General features: G+C 46.0%; 1 protein-coding gene across 2 annotated transcripts in view; it reads left to right on the forward strand.

The window, feature by feature from the left end:
* Positions 1 to 23,085, forward strand: part of DNAH3 (dynein axonemal heavy chain 3) — an 827,768-nt gene that overhangs the window by 210,406 nt on the left and 594,277 nt on the right. For both annotated transcript variants that reach the window (XM_073591059.1, XM_073591058.1), the window contains exon 12: positions 7,347 to 7,452. In XM_073591059.1, coding sequence (XP_073447160.1) covers positions 7,347 to 7,452 — 106 coding nt within the window. The remainder of the gene's footprint in view (positions 1 to 7,346; positions 7,453 to 23,085) is intronic.

The raw sequence follows: 23,085 nt of genomic DNA on the forward strand, positions 1-23,085 counted from the left end.
GATACATTATAACAGCAGTGGCTCTTTTCAGCCCATTACTCAGGTGAACAGGCTGAGCAGTTGACAAATATTGGAACATCTGGGATCCTGGCTGTAGCTATTCATGGTATATTTGCCATTCCATGGCCATTTAGAACATATGAATGAGATCTAAAGCCTGGTTAGCACGGTGAGTTTTTTTTCTTTAGTTCAACCCAGCGGGCTGAACGAAAAAAAATTAGGGAGCTTAGGAGGAGCTCACTGTACTAATGAGTACACTACCGCACCGCAACTACGTGCATTGCGTTCTATTCAGTGGAATTGGGATAATTTTCTTTCTCGAACATCACGGGACACAGAGCCACAGTAATTACTGATGGGTTATATAGGTATCACTGGTGATTGGACACTGGCACACCCTATCAGGAAGTTCAACCCCCTATATAATCCCTCCCCCTTGCAGGGATACCTCAGTTTTTACGCCAGTGTCTTAGGTGATGGACGTGTAAAGATGTCCTGTGCTGAGCTCCAAAGGGAATATCCTAAGATCCTATACTGGGGCAAGCCAGGCGAACCGGATCCATTCAAAGTGTCTTTTCATGGCCGAATTGAATGGTACCCGGGCCTCGTGTCCGAAGAAACAAGGTTTTACCCGTAATGCTTCTCTTTTTAGAGAGCTGGACCCTGCAGATCAGAAAATGGCTTTAAACTTCCTAATTTCTGGCGAGGTGCTTTACGGTCCCAGAACTGTTGGATGCCCCTACAGATGGGGGCCCCAGTCTCTGACGGTTTTTTCAAACGGAGCCCACCGTGAGAGGTGAAGATTGGGTCTGTGTAAACAGCACCCTGCGGCTGGATAAGGTAAGAGGAGATTTCACAGAATTTTTGAGTTCTAGTGGCTTTTCTCCTTTAAGGTAAATGCACGCTATGCCTATTGTGACCACCGGGGGCTGCCAAGAGCACAAACCTACACATGCTGACTGACTGTCTCAGGTGTTCAGTGCTGATTATGTCCCAGCATCTCAAAGCAGGCTGCAAACAGGTAAGGTGGAAAGGGGGATTTCTCATGTTTGAATGTTCCCCCCAGGCTAGAGAGGGGCCACAGGGGTCTAGAAAGTGGTTATACCACCCGGGCTCTGCGGCCTAATGGCCACCATCTCTGAAGATAGCCGTTCAGGCAGATCTTGTTACCAGTCTCCCTCCTTCCCCCCCCCCATCCCCAGCCTTTTCTCCAGAAGCATGACAGGAGAGTCGGCAGTGCGGGAAGCGCTCGTTTTTTTCAAAACTCGAGGGGGGGGCGGTAGAGGAGGGGGCGGGATGTCAGCACAGAGTGTTTAGACTCCCACTCAGGCCAGCTGCAGGCTATTAAAGGCACTCTGTACAGGTGCACTCAGCCTTCTGAGAGACACAGAGCTGACGGTCGCATGTAAGGTGGGACACAGGCATTCTCCTAGGCAGCATTTACTGAAGTAACACCAGACTGAGCATTGGGTAGCAAGGCTTTTAGCCAGACTACATCGCTCAGCGGGCAGTGTTCATTTGTATACCTCACACCTTGTTGCTTTGCACTATGGGTAGAAGAGGTTCAAGCACCCCAGGAACCAGAGACACTAGGGGATCTCGTTCAGGTTCTGAGGGCCCCCTGTCGGCAGCATCCTCCCCCCCTAAAAATGGGCCAGGGACGGCTAGCCAGGGAGAGCCATCGGGGTCAGGGGCTACACCTGCTTCTGGCACTTCAGCCCCTGTATATATTACACAAGAGGTTTTTTCCTCAACCATTAATGGTCTAGAGGAAAGATTAATGGCCGTGATTACGTCTTCACTCAGTGGAAGAAAACGCACTAGGCTTTCCTCTGTTCCCCAAGACCCTCAGACAGAGGAGCTCTGGGATAAAGGAGATGAATCCCTTTCAGAGGATCGGGATGGGATGGATGATTCCTCTTCGGAGGATTCAGGTGGAGAGGGACCCTCTGCGACTTCCCAAGAGGAGAAAGTCTTAGTGCAGATCCTCACTGGATTGGTCCGCTCCACATTTAAGTTGCCCATACCTGAAACTGCTAAAGAATCCTCTTCTGCTTTGGGGTCACTGAAACCTTTCCAAGCAGCACATGCTTTTCCTGTTCATACTTTACTTGAAAAGCTTATTTATTCTGAGTGGGATCACCCAGACAAACGTTTTTTTTCCGCCGAGAAAGTTTTCAACACTTTATCCGATGGAAGAAAAGTTTATTAAAATGTGGGGAATACCGGCTATTGATGCCGCCATTTCCTCCGTAAATAATAGCCTGACTTGTCCTGTAGACAATGCTCAGATGCTCAGGGATCCTGTAGATAAAAGGATGGAATCCCTATTGAAGGATGTTTTCTCCTTACCAGGATCAGTGGCCCAACCTGCAGTAGCAGCGATTGGAGTCTGTCAATACTTAAGAGACCATGTTAAGCAGGTCATCAAAGTATTACCTGAACAGCAGGCCCAGGGGTTTGCTAACCTTCCAGCGGCCTTATGCTTTGTGGTTGACACCATTAGAGATTCTATCGTGCAAACCTCCCGTCTTTCACTGGGGTTGGTGCATATACGTAGAATCCTATGGTTGAAAAATTGGTCAGCCGAAGCACCATGTAAGAAGCTACTGGCTGGGTTTCCATTTCGTGGTGCAAGGTTGTTTGGAGAGGACTTGGATAACTATATCAAGAGAATCTCTTGTGGGAAAAGCACTCTCTTACCTGTCAAGAAGAAGAGTAAGCGTCCCTCTTTCAAACGGACTCTTTCCCCAGCGCCGGGGGCTTCAGCCTCCAGGCAGTCTCGACGGCCGCCTCCATCGGGGTCCAGAGACAAGAGTCAACCCCAGGGACAAAAGAAGTCCTGGGGAAAGAAGCCTACTAGGCAAAACACTAAGACCTCTGCATGAGGGGGCGCCCCCGCTCACTCGAGTGGGGGAAGACTGCGACAGTTCTCAGAGCTCTGGCACGAGGACTTCCAGGACAGATGGGTAGTCTCCACGGTAACCTTAGGGTACAAGCTGGAGTTTCAGGAATTCCCTTCTCCTCGGTTCCTCAGATCAAATGTTCCCAGAGACCCAGAGAAGAAGCAGTCGCTCCTTCTAGCGTTAGAGCGACTTTTGTCGCAGGAGGTCATTATGATAGTTCCCGCAAAGGACCAGGGATTGGGCTTCTATTCCAACCTTTTTACGGTCCAAAAGCCAAATGGGGATGTCAGGCCCATTTTGGACTTAAGGGATCTGAACCGATTCCTGAGGATTCAATCCTTCCGCATGGAATCAATTCGAACAGTAGTTCCCACCCTGCAGGGAGGAGAATTTCTGGCATCAATAGACATCAGAGATGCATATCTGCATGTGCCCATTTTTCCTGCTCATCAGAAGTTTCTGCGCTTCGAGGTAGGAGGGCGCCATTTCCAGTTTGTGGCTCTGCCTTTTGGGATAGCCACTGCACCTCGAGTGTTCACAAAGATCTTGGCTCCTCCTCTGGCCAGATTAAGGGCTCAGGGTATAGCTGTCATAGCATACCTAGACGACCTGCTCTTGATAGACCGGTCGGTAGCCTCTTTGAATGGCAACTTGAGGACCACGGTCAGGTATCTAGAACACCTGGGTTGGATCCTCAACTTAGAAAAGTCTTTCCTAAAACCAGTAAGAAGACTGGAGTATTTAGGTCTGATTATAGATACAAGCCAGGAGAAAATATTTCTACCCCAGGCAAAGATCACTGCTTTGAGAGAGCTGATTCTGACAGTAAGGACCAAGAAGGGTCCCTCAGTCCGCCTTTGTATGAGGCTACTAGGGAAGATGGTGTCTTTATTCGAAGCAGTTCCCTATGCTCAGTTTCACTCAAGAATGCTGCAACACAGTATTCTGTCGACCTGGAACAAGAAGGTTCAGGCATTAGACTTTCCGATGCACCTGTCGCATGCGGTGCGTCAGAGCCTCAATTGGTGGCTCATACCCGAAAACCTGCAGAAGGGGAAATCCTTTCTACCGGTTACCTGGACGGTGGTAACAACAGATGCCAGTCTGTCAGGTTGGGGAGCAGTTCTGGAACAGGCTGCGGTCCAAGGGGTATGGTCCAAGACAGAGAGGACCTTACCCATCAACATTCTGGAGATCCGGGCGATACATCTAGCTCTAAAAGCCTGGACTATCAGGCTACAGGGTTGTCCGGTCAGGATCCAGTCCGACAATGCCACAGCAGTGGCTTATGTCAATCATCAGGGAGGCACCCGGAGCCGAGCTGCTCAAAAAGAGGTGAACCAGATCTTAGTCTGGGCAGAGATGCATGTGCCATGCATATCGGCAGTTTTCATCCCGGGAATAGAGAATTGGCAGGCGGACTATCTAAGTCGCCAGCAGTTACTTCCAGGGGAATGGTCTCTGCATCCCGATGTCTTTTGGGCCATATGCCAAAGATGGGGGGTTCCGGATGTAGATCTCTTTGCATCCCGATTCAACAAAAAGATAGACAGATTTGTGGCAAGGACAAAAGATCCTCTTGCATGCGGGACGGATGCGTTGGTGATTCCGTGGCATCGGTTCTCACTGATTTACGCATTCCCGCCTATTCTGCTACTACCACGACTCCTTTGCAGGATCAGGCAGGAAAGCAAGTCGGTACTTCTGGTGGCCCCCGCTTGGCCCAGAAGGACTTGGTATGCAGAAATAGTAAGGATGACGGTGGGTTCCCCGTGGACCCTACCGGTACGCCCAGACCTGTTATCTCAGGGTCCAGTGTTCCATCCTGCCTTACAAACGCTAAATTTGACGGTTTGGCTATTGAGACCCACGTTCTGAAGAGTCGTGGGCTCTCCGGTCCTGTCATATCTAGCTTGATTAATGCAAGGAAGCCAGCTTCCAGGATGATTTATCATAGAGTCTGGAAGGCTTATATAACCTGGTGTGAATCCAGAGGTTGGCATCCCAGGAAATATGTCATAGGTAGAATCCTTGATTTTCTACAGATGGGATTAGAGATGAAGCTGGCCTTGAGTACCATCAAGGGCCAGGTTTCTGCTTTATCAGTATTATTTCAGCGGCCACTTGCTTCGCATTCTTTGGTCCGAAACTTTATGCAGGGGGTGATGCGTCTTAATCCTCCGGTTAAAGCGCCTCTAAACCCCTGGGACTTGAATTTGGTTTTGGCTGTGTTACAGAAACAGCCTTTTGAACCAATAAGTCAGATTCCTTTGGTCTTGTTGACAAGGAAATTAATTTTTCTGGTGGCCATCTCTTCTGCTAGAAGAGTATCAGAATTAGCAGCTCTTTCCTGTAAGGAGCCTTATTTGATTATACACAAGGATAGAGTGGTACTACGCCCTCATCCTAGTTTTTTACCGAAGGTGGTTTCTGATTTTCATTTAAACCAAGACATTGTTCTACCTTCCTTTTTTCCAGATCCCTGTTCTCCGGAAGAGAGATCTCTACATACGTTGGATGTAGTAAGAGCAGTTAAGGCCTATCTAGGGGCAACTACTCAGATCCGCAAGACGGATGTTTTGTTTGTGCTGCCAGAGGGTCCCAATAGAGGACAGGCAGCGTCAAAAGCTACCATTTCTAAATGGATTCGACAGTTGATCATTCAAGCTTACGGTTTGAAACAGAAGATTCCTCCGTTTCAGATCAGGGCACATTCCACAAGGGCTATTGGTGCTTCTTGGGCAGTGCATCACCGGGCCTCTATGGCTCAAATCTGCAAGGCCGCAACCTGGTCTTCAGTTCATACATTCACCAGATTCTATCAGGTGGATGTGAGAAGGCATGAGGATATCGCCTTTGGGCGTAGTGTGCTGCAGGCAGCGGTACAGGGTCCTCAGGTCTGATTGCACCCTACTTGGTCGTGGTTCCCCCCCCTCAGGTAGCATTGCTCTGGGACATCCCATCAGTAATTACTGTGGCTCTGTGTCCCGTGATGTTCGAGAAAGAAAATAGGATTTTTTAAAACAGCTTACCTGTAAAATCCTTTTCTTTCGAAGGACATCACGGGACACAGAGGTCCCGCCCCTCTTCTAATACACTATATTGCTTGGCTACAAAACTGAGGTATCCCTGCAAGGGGGAGGGATTATATAGGGGGTTGAACTTCCTGATAGGGTGTGCCAGTGTCCAATCACCAGTGATACCTATATAACCCATCAGTAATTACTGTGGCTCCGTGTCCCGTGATGTCCTTCGAAAGAAAAGGATTTTACAGGTAAGCTGTTTTAAAAAATCCTATTTTTGCTGCGCTGCATTGCAAATCCTCATGGCCTCACTCTGCTGTCACATGTTTTTACCCTTCCCCCCCCTCAACATAAAAGTGTAAATGATGCCTTTGAGTTTGAAAGACCTGAACCCCCCAGGAAAACAAATTATCTACTGCCCTGGAACCATGAATGCCAACATGTACTGTGACATACTGAAGCAGAACATTATTCCTTCAGAGACTGGGCTGCAGGGTAGTATTCCAAGATAACGACCCCAAACACACTTCTAGATGAACACTGCCTTGCTAAAAAAGCTGAGGGTAAAGGTGATGGACTGGCCAAGCATGTCTCCAAACCTAAACCCTATTGAGCATCCGTGGGGCATCCTCAAACGGAAGGTGGTGGAGCGCAAGGTCTCTAACATCCACCAGCTCCATGATGTCTTCACAAAGGAGTGGAAAATGACTCCAGTGGCAACCTGGGAAGCTCTTTTGCTCTGTTACCCCATGAGGGTTAAGGCAGTGCTGAAAAATAATGGTGGCCACACAAAATATTGACACTTTGGGACATTTTCAGTTAGGGGTGTACTCACTTTTGTTGCCAGCGGTTTAGACATTAATGGCTGTGTGTTGAGTTATTTTGAGGGGACAGCACATTTACACTGTTATACAAGCTGTACACTCACTACGTTACATTGTAGCAAAGTGTCATTTCTTCAGTGTTGTCACATGAAAAGATATAATAAAATATTTATAAAAATGTGAGGGGTGTACTCACTTTTGTGAGATACTGTATGTGTGTATATATATTAAATCATAATGCAACATCCATAAAGGTTATTTGCTACAAAATAATTTTTTAAAGTTTAAGGAAAAAGCACTAATGGAAAGTTCATTAAGCTTATCCTATTAAAAAGAATATTTTTTTCTATAACGTAAGTAATACCTCTGCAAGCTGTTATGGAACAACACATTTATCAATCTTTTACACCACTAGGCTTTTATCTCCACATTTCGCTCAATGTACTTCTTTTTGTAGCTAAATTCCTGTTAAGTCAGAAGGCTTCCATTTTAATCATGTATTATATTTGTACACTGAAGTATTGAAATTTGAGGGAAAACTAATTATCTTTAGTACACTGCCATTTCTAAAGCTCTGTGTCCATCTCTTTTAGGTACTTAAATGTTTATAAAAAATACAGTGACCTTTTAAATCAAAAAGCTCAGCAGGATGTAATTGCGTTTCTCAAGGAAGAACATTCTCTGCAGGCCTTTACTAAGGTAATGAGATACGGCATTCTACAGCGAACAAGCCTTGTTAAAGACTAGCTATACTTCTATATTTGAAAAAAATTTGTTTTTTTTTTGTAAGGCTACTCCTATGTTGCTACCTGAAAAGCCCTTTGTGGTTGATTGCTAGTCAGAAGGCAGTACAGGTGTGCCTGACACACTGCCACCCTAAATGCCTGTTCCTTTTTTTGACAGATAAAGTTTTTTTTTTGTTTTTTTTTAAATGGGAATACTGCTCCTCAACCATGCATTACACCACAATAGGTCGGATTCAGTGTTGGAACTGCCCGCCAAACATGACACGGGATAATTTCATTCAGGCATAAATGTAAATAACTAAATATTTGTTTTGTTTTTTTGTTTTATTACATTTAATAATAACACACATCATTTGCTAAACAGGTTCCAGCAACTCACAACAGTTTATTTCTGGCCCATTTTTGCTCTCTCTCATTACACATTATGAAGAATCAGATGCCAGCACTGCTATCAAGGCCTTGAATAGCTATCTCCCAACTTTCGCATTTGCCAGAGAAGAAGCTTGCATATTTTCTGAGCTGTCCTTGGTTTTTGGACTGCTCATATACAGTCATCCTAGTTTGATTCTGGGCACTAGGCAGAAGTTAATATCATAATAATGCACTGCACCAAAGCACCTATTCATACTTGACCATTTTCCTGCAGTAAAATGCATATGTTTTGCTGCATTTAAAAAAAAAAAATTCAAGTAGAAATAACAGAGCTTTGTCCAATACCTTCCTAACAGTAATGTCAGTTAAATGTAACAGCTTTTTTGTCCCAGTTCTGATAGGTAATGTGTATACATATACACAAGTAAAGTCACAGGATCTTCTGCTAGCAAGAACTTGGGTTCCATGCAGAAAAGACGCAAGTGGCCATGTGAATGACATCATATAGCCTCAGTTGACAGTGAAAACATGACATGGCTTTTAATCCTTCTCCACTCTATCTAAATTTGAAAACAGCAAACAAGTTTTGGCAACACTCGGGTGTAATATTAAGGGAGTTGAGAACGGAATCAGGTTTACAACTTCTCGCTTCGCCAGTTTAATGACAACATTCAGTGACTTCTTCCCATTCATTTATAAAGCAATTGTAGGGACCCTGCCCTAAGCAGGAGTGTCTCTTTGCTAAATCTAGTTTTGCCGTTATTCTTTGGTCAGCGGCACTTAAATTTGGTATAGCTCTGCTTTCATTAGGTTTCCACTTGGCTACGATTTTATTTTTTACTTATGCTTGCTAAAAGAAAAAATTGTTGTGTTTTGGGACTTTATATGAGGCAGTGACCTAAGTAGGTCATATGCCTTCATCCCTGTTTATGGCGAAAAATGGGGGGGGGGGACAAAAAGTTGGGACTTTAAATGAAGCACATAGCTGCAAAACAGTACAATGGTTTGGTAAAAACATATTTATTAATTAATGAAATCAATAACAGAGTAGAAAATAATAATGCATGTTAATGATAAATTCCATAGAGTAGTTCATAAGTACAATCATACTAAAGGATACAAGAAAATCTATAAATAACAGGATAATAGACAAGAATATATGATCATAATAAATAACGTGTTGTAATTCATATATATACAAATATGCACATAGGGGATGATACAATTCAATGGTAAGTTGGTTGATTGGGTTTAACCTTTATACTAACTCCTCCACATAGACTGCAGTGGAATAGAACCCCATGACACATTACATGTGAATCCTATAACCACATGATATCAAATCAATATGGCTTAATGGACGTTGTAAGATTGGGGTGATCAGACTCAAGCGGTAGGTGCGTTTGAGTGAGGTAGTCAAAAACTGTATTTTCTTTCTCGTACATCACGGGACACAGAGCCACAGTAATAACTGATGGGTTATAGTGTATCACTAGGTGATTGCACACTGGCACACCCTAACCAGGAAGTTCAACCCCCTATATAACCCCTCCCCCTACAGGGATACCTCAGTTTTTTAGCCTGTGTCTTAGGTGTTGGACGGGTAAAGATCTCCTGTGCTGAGCTCCAAAGGGAATATCCTATATCCTATACTGGGGCAAGCCAGGCGAACCGGATCCATTTCAAAGTGTCCTTTTCTAGGCCAAATTGGATGGTACCCGGGCCTCGTGTCTGAAGAAACGAGGTTTTACCTGTAACGCTTCCTCTTTTTAGAGAGCTGGACCCCGCATTTCAGAAAATGTTTTTTCTAGCCTTATTTCTGGCTGGGTGCTTAACAGGCCCAGAACTGCAGATCCCCCTATCCATAGGGGGCCCCAGTCTCTGAAGGTTTTTCCAAACGGAGCCCACCGTGAGACGTGAAGATTGGGTCTGTATAAGAGAACCCTGCGGCTGGATAAGGTAAGAGGAGATTCCACAGAATTTTTTTAATTCTACTAGGTTTCTCCTTTAAGTAAATGCATGCTATGCCTATTGTCGCCACCGGGGGCTGCCAAGAGCACATACCTTCTCATGCTGACTGTCTGTCTTGATGTTCACGCTGCACAAGCTCCTCCAGCCGATCCCCAGGTAGGATGGGATGTGGGGTTCTCCTCTGGATATTCCCCCCAGAATAGGGGGAGGCCGCAGGTGGTCTGTGAGGCGGTAGTATACCGCACTACCACCGCCGCCGCCGCCATTGCCACGTGCAGGCCCCATCACTGCCGGCCTCTCTCCTTCCTTCCCCACCCCCAGCCTTTCCTCCACTCTTGACCCAGAGGATTGGCTCATGCGGGAAGTGCACGTTTGTTTGAGAAATGAGGGGGGGGCGGTAGAGGGGGGGCGGAGCGTCAGCACAGCGTCCAGCGTGCTCAGACGCCCACATAGCTGCAAAGCTATAAAAGGCACACTTTACAGGTGCACTCAGCTTTTGGAGGGACACAGAGCTGACGGTCGCATGTAAGGTGGGACACAGGCATTCTCCTGGGCAGCATTTACTAAGGAAACACTAGACTGGGCATTGGTAGCAGGGCTGTTGCTAGACTACATCGCTCAGCAGTCAGTGTTCATTTTGTGATACCTCCACCTTGTTGCTTTGCACTATGGGTAGAAGAGGTTCAAATACCCCAAGAACCAGAGGCTCTAGGGGATCTCCTTCAGGTTCTGAGGGCCCCCTTTCTGCAGCATCCTCCCCCCCTGAGGGGCCAGGGACGGCAAGCCAGGGAGAGCTGTTGGGGTCAGGGGCTACACCTGCTTCTGGCACTTCAGCCCCTGTATACATTACACAGAAGGTTTTTTCCTCAACTATTAATGGTTTAGAGGAAAGATTAATGGCTGTGATCACATCTTCACTCAGTGGAAGAAAACACACTAGGCCTTCCTCTGCTACCCAGGACCCTCAGCCAGAGGAGCTCTGGGATAGGGGAGAAGAATCCCTTTCAGAGGATCGGGATGGGACGGATGATTCCTCTTCTGAGGAATCAGGTGGAGAAGGGCCCTCTTCAGCTTCTCAGGATGAGAAAGTCTTAGTGCAGATCATTGCTGGATTGGTCCGCTCCACATTTAAGTTGCCCGTATCTGAAGCATTTAAGAACCCTCTTCTTCTTTGGGGTCACTGAAACCTCCTCAAACAGCACATGCTTTTCCTGTTCATAATTTACTTGAAAAGCTCCTTTATTCTGAGTGGGATCACCCAGATAAACGTTTTTTCCACCGAAAAAGTTTTCAACACTTTATCCTATGGAAGAAAAGTTTATTAAGATGTGGGGAATACCGGCCGTTGATGCCGCCATTTCCTCCATAAATAAGTCTGACTTGTCCTGTAGACAATGCTCAGATGCTCAGGGATCCTGTGGATAAAAAGATGGAATCCCTGTTGAAAGATGTTTTCGCCTTAGCAGGTTCAGTGGCTCAACCTGCAGTAGCAGCGATCAGAGTCTTTCAATACTTAAGAGACCATGTTAAGCAGGTCATCAAAGTCTTACCTGAACAGCAGGCCCAGGGGTGGGCTAACCTTCCAGTGGCCTTATGTTTTACTGTTGACGCCATCAGAGATTCTATCATGCAAACCTCTTGTCTTTCACTTGGGTTGGTGCATATGCGTAGAATCTTATGGTTAAAAAATTGGTCAGCTGAAGCACCATGTAAGAAGCTACTGGCAGGGTTTCCATTTCGTGGTGCAAGGCTGTTTGGAGAAGACTTGGATAACTATATCCAAAGGATCTCTAATGGGAAAAGCACTCTTTTACCTGTTAAGAGAAAGAGTAAGCGGACGGACTCTTTCCCCAGTGCCTGGGGCGTCCTCCGTCTGGGTCAAGAAACAAGAGTCAACCCCAGGGACAAAAGAAGTCCTGGGGGAAGAAGCCTACTAGACAGGACACTAAGGCCTCTTTATGAAGGGGCTCCCCTGCTCGCTTGAGTGGGGGGAAGACTGCTACAGTTCGCAAAGCTCTGGCAGGAGGACTTCCAGGACAGATGGGTAATCTCCACGGTAACCTTAGGTTACAAACTGGAGTTCCAACAATTTCCCTCTCCTCGTTTCCTCAGATCAAATGTCCCCAGGGATCCAGAGAAAAAGCAGTCGCTCCTTCTAGCGTTAAACCGGCTTTTGTCACAAGAGGTCATTATGGTGGTTCCCACAAAAGATCAGGGATTGGGCTTCTATTCCAATCTTTTTACGGTCCAAAAGCCAAATGGGGATGTCAGACCCATTCTGGATCTAAGGGATCTGAATTGCTTCCCAAGGATTCGGTCCTTCCGCATGGAATCAATTCGTATTCGCAGTAGTCTCCATCCTGCAGGGAGGAGAATTTCTGGCATCGATAGACATCAGAGATGCATATCTGTATGTGCCCATTTTTCCTGCTCATCAGAAGTTCCTGCGTTTCGAGATAGGAGGGCGCCATTTCCAGTTTGTGGCTCTGCCTTTCAGGATAGCCACTGCACCTCGAGTGTTTACAAAGATCTTGGCTTCTCCTCTGGCCAGATTAAGGGCTCAAGGTATAACTGTCATAGCATACCTAGACGACCTGCTCTTGATAGACCGGTCGGTAGCCTCTTTGAAAGGGAACTTGAGGACCACAGTCAGGTATCTGGAACACCTAGGTTGGATTATCAACCTAGAAAAATCTTTCCTAAAACCAGTAAGAAGACTGGAGTATTTGGGTCTGATCATAGATACAAGCCAGGAGAAAGTATTTCTACCTCAGGCAAAGATCACTGCTTTAAGGGAGCTGATTCTGGTAGTCAGGACCAAGAAGGGTCCTTCTGCCCGCCTTTGTATGAGGCTGCTAGGAAAGATGGTGTCTTCATTCGAAGCAGTTCCCTATGCTCAGTTTCATTCAAGACTGCTGCAACACAGTATCCTGTTGGCCTGGAACAAGAAGGTTCAGGCACTTTCCGATGCACCTGTGTCATGCTGTGCGCCAAAGCCTCAATTGGAGGTTAATACCCGAAAACCTGCAGAAGGGGAAATCCTTTCTACCGGTTACCTGGACGGTGGTAACAACAGACGCCAGTCTTTCGGGTTGGGGAGCAGTTCTGGAACAGTCTGCGGTCCAGGGGGTATGGTCCAAAACTGAGAGGACCTTACCCATCAACATTCTGGAGATCCGTGCGGTATAGCTAGCCCTTCAATCATATCCTTTTTATTGATTTTTCAAGTTATACATTGTTCATCGTAACCGGTGTAACGAACAAAAAACGCATATTACAATATATGTTTCCCCATATCACCATCAATAACAAAAATATCTTACCCTTCCTTTTTCCGTTAGTCCCTCCCCCCTCCCCTGTTCCCCTATTCACCCTCCCTCCTCCCCACCAGTTGCTTATATTAAAATAGTCGTATCCTAAGCTTGGCAAGACTTACTACCCCAATAAGAATACTGTGCACACTACTTATTCCCTAATATCTGTTCCCTCGTGCAAATCTTCCTTTCCTCATTACGATTTTATATTTCCCTATTCTCTCCCTGACACCACATACCCCAGATCCCTATGAACTTCCCATAGCTTCCCCTTCTAGTATAAATTGTCCTTTCTGTTCCCACTAGTGCGTTCATTGTACTAACCCATTCTTCCGGGGTAGGGGGCGTTGTTGATAACCATGCTTTTGCGATCAGTTTCCTGGCCTGGTATAAGCATCGTACGATTGCTATTCCTGTGTGGCCTTCCCCCATATCCTCTTTAATTAGCCCCAGGACACAAACCTTAGCCTCGAGCTCCAGCCTTATCCTAAGCCTAGCCTCTATGATGTTTAGGATCTCGGTCCAGTACCTAACTAACTTCGGGCATCTCCACATAATGTGTATAAGATCGCCCGTATCTAAGCATCTGGGGCATTTGTCGTCTGGTCTACGACCAATTCTATGCAGCCTCTTGGGGGTGTAATAGGCTCTGTGCACAAGCAAGAGGTGTGACGCCCGCTGTGACGGAGATAGGGACACCAGTGGACCAAGCTCCAATATTATCCTCCACTGATCATCGCTCAACTCCCCCACATCGGCCTCCCATCCCTCTCTTGCGCGCGAGAGTGGGGCTAGACTAGTTGCCCTGGTCGTTAGTTGGTCATAAATTCCCGATATTAGCCCCTTAAGGCTATGTACCCTTACCACCTTATTAAGAAGTGATGCACTACACCATTCCAGTGCGTTAGTCTTAAATTGCTTGTCTAATGCGTGCCTGATCTGGAGATAAAAGTAAAATGATTCCTTGGGGATTCCAAACTCCCGTCTCAGGTCCGCAAAGGATTTTAGTATATTGCCAACGTATATTTGTGCCAGCCTAGTTATTCCCGCCCTTTCCCACATCCTGTTTACTCCTATCGCCTGCATTTCTTGTAGCTGCCTATTATGCCATATAGGTGCGAACTCCGTAACCCCCTTATATCCCATTTCGATCTTTACTGACCGCCAGACTTTTATAACCAGTTTGTTTGTTGGAGATGAGCATCCTAATGATCCAGCTTCCAATGCCCCTACCAAGGATTTATGCGGGTTCCCCGACAACATGATTTTTACACTGGAATCCACCTCCCCCCCACGTTCGCACCCACCCAGGTGTTGCAGCTGGGCCGCCAAGAAGTACCTGTATGGGTGGGGCACCGCCAATCCCCCCTCCCTGTTGGGGCGTTGCAAGGTCTGGAGACTAATCCTGGCCTGGCCCTTTCTCCATATTAACTCACGAAAGATAGAGTTTATTTTTAAAAACCAGTCCCTCCCTATCCATATCGGTGAGTTATGTAATATGTACATTAGTTGAGGCATCCAAATCATCTTAATCAGATTTATGCGCCCCGCCATAGATAGGGGAAGCCGAGACCAGATGTCTTTCTTCCTTCTAAACTTTTCTAACAGCGGAGCTAGATTATCTTTAATATACTGCATTGGGTTATTGGTCACCACTATACCCAAATATTTAAACTTCTCCACCACCCTGAGACAAGGTACCACCTGAGGGAGAGAGCCGTTGGTCGAGTCAAGCGGGAGGAGTGAAGATTTCTCCCAATTGACTATTAGCCCCGATACTCTCCCAAACCCTTCCACCAGCTGCATTGCCTTTACTAACGATGGCCCCATGTCCCCCAGGAATAACAGTACGTCGTCGGCATATAATGCTATTCTATCCTCACCCCCTTTCCTTTTATAACCCTGTAAACCTGGTGATTTTCTGATTACCTCCGCAAAAGGCTCTATTGCCAGGGCGAATAGCAGGGGCGACAAGGGGCACCCCTGCCTAGTCCCCCTCTCAAGAGAGATCCCTTCCGAGTATGTGTTGTTTATTTTCAATCTAGCACTGGGGTGTCGATATAAAATCTTAAGCCACTTAATAAATAGGGGACCAAACCCAAATTTTCCCAGTACCCACCATAAATACTCCCATTCCAGGGTGTCAAATGCCTTGGCAATGTCCAAGGACAAAACCACCCTGGAGCCTGCATTCTCTACCGGGGTCTGGAGGTTCAAGTAAGTCCTTCTTATATTTTTACTGGTAGACCTGTTCTGCATAAACCCTGACTGGTCCGGGTGAACCAAAGTAGATATACATCTATTCAGCCTGGCAGCCAGGATCTTTGCCAGAATCTTGACGTCTGTGCCCAGCAATGAAATTGGTCTGAATGACGAGGTATCTAGTTGACTATTCTCCTCTTTCTGAATCAATACGATAATAGCTTCAGACATTGATAAAGGCAAGCTATCAACTGCAGCCGACCAGTGTCTTCCAAAGTTCCGGAGCCAGCACCTCCCCATATTGTTTGTAAACCTCAGATGGCAATCCATCAGGGCCTGGGGACTTTTGGTTCGGCATGTTCTTTATTGCTTGCCCGATCTCTTCCAGTGTTATCGGTGCTTCCAGACTATTCTTATCTACGTCTGACAACACCGGCAAATCAATACCTTCCAAAAATTTCTCCATCTCTGCTTGTTCAGGGCTATGACGCGTCTTATATAGATCCCTATAGAATTCTACAAATGTTTTATTAATTACCCTAGGATCTGAAGAAATATCCCCTTCCTTTGTTTTGATCATGGGAATTGTTGAAGACGGCGAATTAGTTTTGGCCAACAGGGCCAACGTCCGACCTACTCTTTCCCCCTCCTCAAAATTCCTCTGCCTCTGAAAAACCTTCCTGTTCTCTGCTCTTCTAATTTCTTCCTTTTTGTATTTTTGTTGTTTCAGTACCCAATTTTCCCGATTTTCGTTTGTTGGGTCTAATACATACTTTCTTTCTGACTCCCGAACCTCTTCCCTAATAAGCTCTCCCCTTGCCCTTGTTTCTTTATTTTGGATATCTGTTGGATCAAGAGCCCTCTGAGGTATGCTTTCAAGGAGTCCCAAATCACACCCTCCGAGGCAGTACCGGTGTTAAATTCAATAAATTCTCTCAATCTTAAATTAATTTCATCTCTATTCCCCACTAGGTCCAACCATGTTGGGTTTACTGACCACAATCTGCGACCACCATCATCCTGCATGGTTATTGTCACTATCAATGGCGAGTGATCGGACACCCCCCTTGGGCGATATTCAATACTACTTATTAAAGGTTGGGCTTCCTGGTTACCAATGGCCATATCAATACGGGATAAAGTATGGTGGGTCCCTGAAAAGCAAGAATATTCCTGACTATTGGGGTTACGCGCCCTCCACATATCACACCACCCAACCTCCTCTAAAAACTGTGCCAGCCTTCCCACCGACCCTCCACCTCCGCTAAGTCCTGGGGGGAACCTATCTAGCCTGCTGTCAAGCACAGTATTAAAGTCCCCTACTATGATAACTGGGACCTCTCTCTTCTCCTCCAGGAACTCTAGCAGCAGGAACAATATCTCCATTTTGAATGGTGGAGGAATGTATAAATTTGCTATAACAAAAGATCTACCCTCAATTAAACAATGCAAAAAAATAAAACAACCTAGTCTATCAATACTGACATCCCTGCAGGAAAACGTCAACCCCTTCCTAATCAGGATACTCACTCCCCTTGAATAGGAGGAGTACACTGAGTGGTATTGTGTCTGAAATTTATTATTTTTAATTAATAATTTAGTCTCACTGGTCAAGTGCGTTTCTTGCAAGCATTTCACTTCGGCAGCACAAGCATCTAACTCCTGGAATACAGTGGCTTTTTTCACATAGTCGCTCATCCCCCTGATATTCCAGGAGCTTAAACCAACTGTTCTAGGCTTCATTCAAAATTGTACATCAACAAATACCCGCTATGCAAATACCAGGGTAGGGTTACCCTTCTACTTATATATTGGAAAGTCACGGCTGTGAATTGGCACTGTTCCGAAGAAAACTACAAAGAAAACGTTTCCAAACTCTGTTCTGATTTACCACATGTGCCCACATTCCCCTTTTGTTCTTGTGCTTCACCTCCTCAATGCTCCTACCTACCACACTCAGTGCTATTATTATGGGAAGGGGACCGAGCGGATCCGGGGGACCTATACCCCCACACCCCTCCCTCCCACCTCCATCCAAAACAGTGTTATTAAACCTACTAAATCTTATAATCTTTAAGTATTTACACTTCATTTCTTTTATCTTCAACACATTTTTTAACAGTGCTCTGTGCATTTTTACCTTTATTTTTGCAACTGTGGTACCCCCTAATTTAAATAAACCCTTCTCCCCCCCCCCCCCTGTGCCTCACTCGGCGTGCCCTAGGGGCCTTCCTTGTGACCTTACTACTCCCCTCACCCCACTTCATCCACCACCCCTCCCCCCACACTCCCCACCCACCACCCCCTTCCCCCCTCCCCCCCAATAGGCCCATCAACCCGAGGGTTAAAAGAACCCACGTCACCAAACTAAGCATTTCTTTCACTCTTCACTTCATCCACCCAGCTCTCTCCCTCCCAACCCCTATCTAGCCCTAAAAGCCTGGACTCTCAGGCTAAAGGGTTGCCCAGTCAGGATCCAGTCCAACAATGCCACGGCAGTGGCTTATATCAATCATCAGGGAGGCACCAGGAGCCGAGCTGCTCAAAGAGAGGTGAACCAGATCTTAGTCTGAGCAGAGAAGCAGGTGCCATGCATATTGGCAGTTTTCATTCCAGGGATAGAGAACTGGCAGGCAGACTATTTAAGTCGCCAGCAGTTACTCCCAGGGGAATGGTCTCTGCATCCCAACGTCTTTTGGGCCATATGCCAAAGATGGGGGGTCCCAGATGTAGATCTCTTTGCATTCAGATTCAACAAAAAGATAGACAGATTTGCAGCAAGGACAAAGGATCCTCTTGCATATGGGACGGATGCGTTGGTGATTCCGTGGCATCGGTTCTCACTGATTTATGCATTCCCGCCTATTCTGCTACTGCCGCAACTTCCAACTTCTGCGCAGGATCAGGCAGGAAAGGAAGTCGGTACTTCTGATAGCTCAGGAGGACTTGGTATGCAGAAATAGTAAGGATGACGGTGGGTTCCCCGTGGACCCTACCGTTACGCCCAGACCTGTTGTCTCAAGGTCCGGTGTTCCATCCTGCCTTACAAACGCTAAATTTGACGGTTTGGCTATTGAAACCCACATTCTGAAGAATCGTGGGCTTTCAGGTCCTGTAACATCTACCTTGATCAATGCAAGGAAGCCAGCTTCCAGAGTAATTTATCATAGAGTCTGGAAAGCTTATGTATCCTGGTGTGAATCCAGGGGTTGGCATCCCAGAAAATATGTGATAGGTAGAATTCTTGATTTTCTACAATTGGGATTAGAGATGAAGCTGGCCTTGAGTACCATCAAGGGCCAGGTCTCGGCCTTATCAGTATTATTTAAACGGCCACTTGCTTCACATTCTTTGGTCCGAAACTTTTTGCAGGGGTTGACGCGTCTCAATCCTCCGGTTAAGGCGCCCCTAAACCCCTGGGACTTAAATTTGGTCCTATCTGTTTTACAGAAACAGCCTTTTGAACCAATACGTCAGGTTCCTTTGGTCTTGTTGACAAGAAAGTTAATTTTTCTGGTAGCCATTTCTTCTGCTAGAAGAGTATCAGAATTAGCAGCTCTTTCCTGTAAAGAGCCTTATTTGATTGTACACAAGGATAGAGTGGTATTGCGCCCTCATCCTAGTTTTTTACCGAAGGTGGTTTCAGATTTTCATCTAAACCAAGATATTGTTCTGCCTTCCTTTTTTCCAGATCCCTGTTCTTCGGAAGAAAGGTCACTACATTCCTTGGATGTAGTAAGAGCAGTCAAGGTCTATCTGGAAGCAACTGCTCAAATTCGCAAAACGGATGTTTTGTTTGTGCTGCCAGAGGGTCCCAATAGAGGACAGGCAGCGTCAAAAGCTACCATTTCTAAATGGATTAGACAAATGATTATTCAAGCTTACGGTTTGAAACAGAAGATTCCTCCGTTTCAGATCAAGGCACATTCCACAAGGGCTATTGGTGCTTCTTGGGCAGTGCATCACCAGACCTCTATGGCTCAAATCTGCAGGGCTGCAACCTGGTCTTCAGTCCATACATTCACCAGATTTTATCAGGTGGATGTGGGAAGGCATGAGGATATCGCCTTTGGGCGTAGTGTGCTGCAGGCAACGGTACAGGGTCCTCAGGTCTGATTGTACCCTACTTGGTTGTGGTTCCCCTCAGATAGCATTGCTCTGGGACATCCCATCAGTTATTACTGTGGCTCTGTGTCCCATGATGTACGAGAAAGAAAATAGGATTTTTTATAACAGCTTACCTGTAAAATCCTTTTCTTTTGATGTACATCACGGGACACAGAGGTCCCGCCCCTCTTCTAATACACTTATATTGCTTTGCTACAAAACTGAGGTATCCCTGTAGGGGGAGGGATTATATAGGGGGTGAACTTCCTGGTTAGGGTGTGCAGTGTCCAATCACCTAGTGATACCCTATAATCCATCAGTTATTACTGTGGCTCTGTGTCCCGTGATGTACATCAAAAGAAAATAATTTTAAAGGTAAGCTGTTATAAAAAATCCTATTTTTAAGGGCCTGGTAGCCCACTTTTATTTAAAAGCACGGAAAAGTTTACAAAGACATCAGTAGCCCATGCAGAGGGGTTCCACCATTATTGTATCTTGCACACTCAATACTTTAGCCTCCTGGCTTACATTCTTGCCACACGGCTGCTTCAGGCTTCTCCTAGCTTACTCCTGATCAGCGCCTTAGTGCTCTTTAACCAAGTACATCTGCCTCCTGCAGACATGAATGCTCTGGCTGCACCCATGCAGCCTCTGACTCCTGCACAGGAATGGAAGTCCACCTGACTCCCATGCACAGACTTTCTGTCTGTTGGGTGGGGCCCTGAGCCATAGTCAGGTCACAACTAAATAACCCAGCACACAGCTGTGCAATCAGCATGCCTTTCTCTCCAAAATCTGGCGTAAACCAGCAATTTTCCAGGTAGCACAGGGTCCCACTGCCATAATGTGTATTCACGGGAACTGTGGGAATGTGATCCATGACCGCAATCCAAAGCACCACCAGGGGCAGACAAGCATCTAAACTGTCTGGATCTTCCTGAACTCGGGAGTTTGGGAGGAGCAGTATCTCAGTGGCTTCTGTGAAAATGAGTAAACGATACAATTACCATGGTACACAGTGTACCCCAATGATAATTTAGAGTAAACAAGAGTACAAGTATACTGATAGTGCTACAAGTGAAGGGGGAAGTACATGAAGAATAGTATGGTGCATGAGGTAGGATGCTAGTGGGTGAAAGTATTAAGCCAACCATTGGGGCTATATAAAACAAAAACAATTACAAAAAAGTTTGTGGGCAAGTGAAGAAAACAAACAACATTACCTCAAAATTAATGAAAAACATGAGAGAGCCAAACAAAGATACTGGGCCATCCAGAGGTAGGCTTATATGGATGCAGCCACAGCAGAGGAGGGCGTCACCATCTGGACAGCATGGTCACTCAGCAGTAAACGCCAAAGTTAATTTAAAGTCCCAACTTTTTGTCCTACCCCCCTTACTTCTGCTTGCTGTCAGGAAGTGTCAGCAGAGGCAAATAAATGCAATAGTTCTGAGTTATGAACATTTGTCTCTCTGGCCATCCACTAGGAGGTTTATTGCCTGTTTTACATGCTGAGGAAGATATACAGTAAATATTTGGGATGACATTTCAGAAGGGCCCTTGGCTCCTGGCTGCTTCCAGGACAGTAGACTGTGTTGGGGTATCTGCCTCCCAGGCTTGCTGCCTGCGGAGGGTGAAGCTAAGAGTTGGCCTGTGTCTCTGAGCATGAATGATTATATATTGTCGTTCTGGAGGGGACATTTAGGATGAGTTGAGCAGGAAGAAGGCTGCCTGTAGGGAGCATCTTTAGGTGAAAAGCCCTGCTAAAGAGTGTCCTGGGGAGCTGGGTATAAGCTGCTGCCAGATGACCTTGCAGGAAGTTAGAGCTGCTCATTCCAAAGGTACTCATTCTGCTTGGTGCTATCCTACAGTTGGAAGAGTACAGCTTGTCAGTCTTGAGTTAAATGCTCTTATCTCAGTACTGACTGTGATTAGAAGTCTGAAGTTGCATTTTTGTCAATTTGTCAAGTGTCCAACATCTTCCATCCCACAAAGTGTCAAAGATTTTGCCCTGTGGTTTGAGATGCTAGCCCACCAAGCCACCTGGGGGTTCCAAACTCCCTTCCAGGGGTAAGGGAGTGCTAGGTATTAGCAGGGTATTGAAATTGTGCTTTTCCAACATTAGGCAGGGGTAATAAAAATGACATGGTTTTTCAATATTAAAGATACATTTTTAATAAAGGTTGAACTATAGGTTGTAGAACACAACCTCTAAACTTTTATATAGAAGGAAAGGCTTAGATAACAATTTGATATGCTACTGTTCTAATAATGTGCGGGTCCTGTTTTAGCAACAATCACATTTTCCCAATTTATAAATGTAGTGAATTTTACTAGAATACATAAACAGAATACAAAAACAAGTGAATGAGTTACATGATTGGATTGCTGTCAAGGTCCGCTCAAAAAGAAGCTTATATAAAAAAGGTAAAAATGTGAAATGGCAAAAAAAAGAGCAACTACCGTATTTATCGGCGTATAACACGCACCGGCGTATAACACGCACCCCAATTTAGGAGGGAATTTTAAGGAAAAATAAACTTTTAGGAGGGAAGTTGAAGGGAAAAAAACTTACATTTAAATGCCCATCATTTCAGCCTTCTCAGTGCAGCCTTGCCCCAGTGCAGCCTTGTCAGTGCAGCCTTGTCAGTGCAGCCTTGTCAGTGCAGCCTTGTCAGTGCAGCCATGTCAGTGCAGCCATGTCAGTGCAGCCTTGTCAGTGCAGCCTTCCCCAGTGTCCATTGCAGCCTTGCCCCAGTCCAGCCTTGCCCCAGTCCAGCCTTGCCCCAGTGCAGCGTTGCAGCTCGCTGAGCTTCAAAATCGCCGACTGCGATTTGAAAATGGCGCCGAAATACACAGAGCCGGTCCTCGGCTCTTCTCGGCGGCTCTCGTTCACTTTCGACTCCACTCGGGATGGGCGTGACGGTGAGCGGAGCTATCCGAACCTAGCCGAGTACACTCGGCTAGGTTCGGGCGGCGCTCGAGTGAAGCCGAAAGTGGCCGAGAAGAGCCGAGGACCGGCACTGTGTATTTCGGCGCCGGCGGCGCGATTTTTTAGATCTGACAGCAGGGGTTTGCAGGGGATCGGCGTATAACACGCACCCGCGATTTTCCCCTGATTTTAAGGGGAAAAAAGTGTGTGTTGTACGCCGATAAATACAGTAATTAAAAAGACCCCTTGAGCAGGTGCCAGATTTATAAGTGTGGTTGTACAAACGTGATCAAACCTGATCTCAAGCAAATAAAGCTAAAGGCAGTTGAGCAGAGCTGCAGTTAAAATATATGGAAAATAGTGGAACCTGGTGCCTTCTCATTCACCAAGTAGCTGGCTTGCTTGGGAGACACCCATAGACATAAGACTGAAAATAACTGGATCAGTTTTTTTGTTTTTTTTCTGGACTTCAGTCTCCCCAAGGACCTGCATGCTAACTTTTTTTGGCCTGTAATACATCCTGCAATCCAGTTATTCCGTCACAACACTACTGATGCCTTGAAAATTGGCTTTGTATATAGGTGGGAGTAATTTCAATGCAATCAGATGTAGATGTACATTCATTTCCATCAGGTGGGAAAAAAATAGATTATCTTCAAGTGCCTTAAATTCAATCGTGCAATTAAAG

Source organism: Aquarana catesbeiana, linkage group LG06, assembly GCF_042186555.1.
Source record: "Aquarana catesbeiana isolate 2022-GZ linkage group LG06, ASM4218655v1, whole genome shotgun sequence".
NCBI classification, from domain to species: Eukaryota; Metazoa; Chordata; class Amphibia; order Anura; family Ranidae; genus Aquarana; species Aquarana catesbeiana.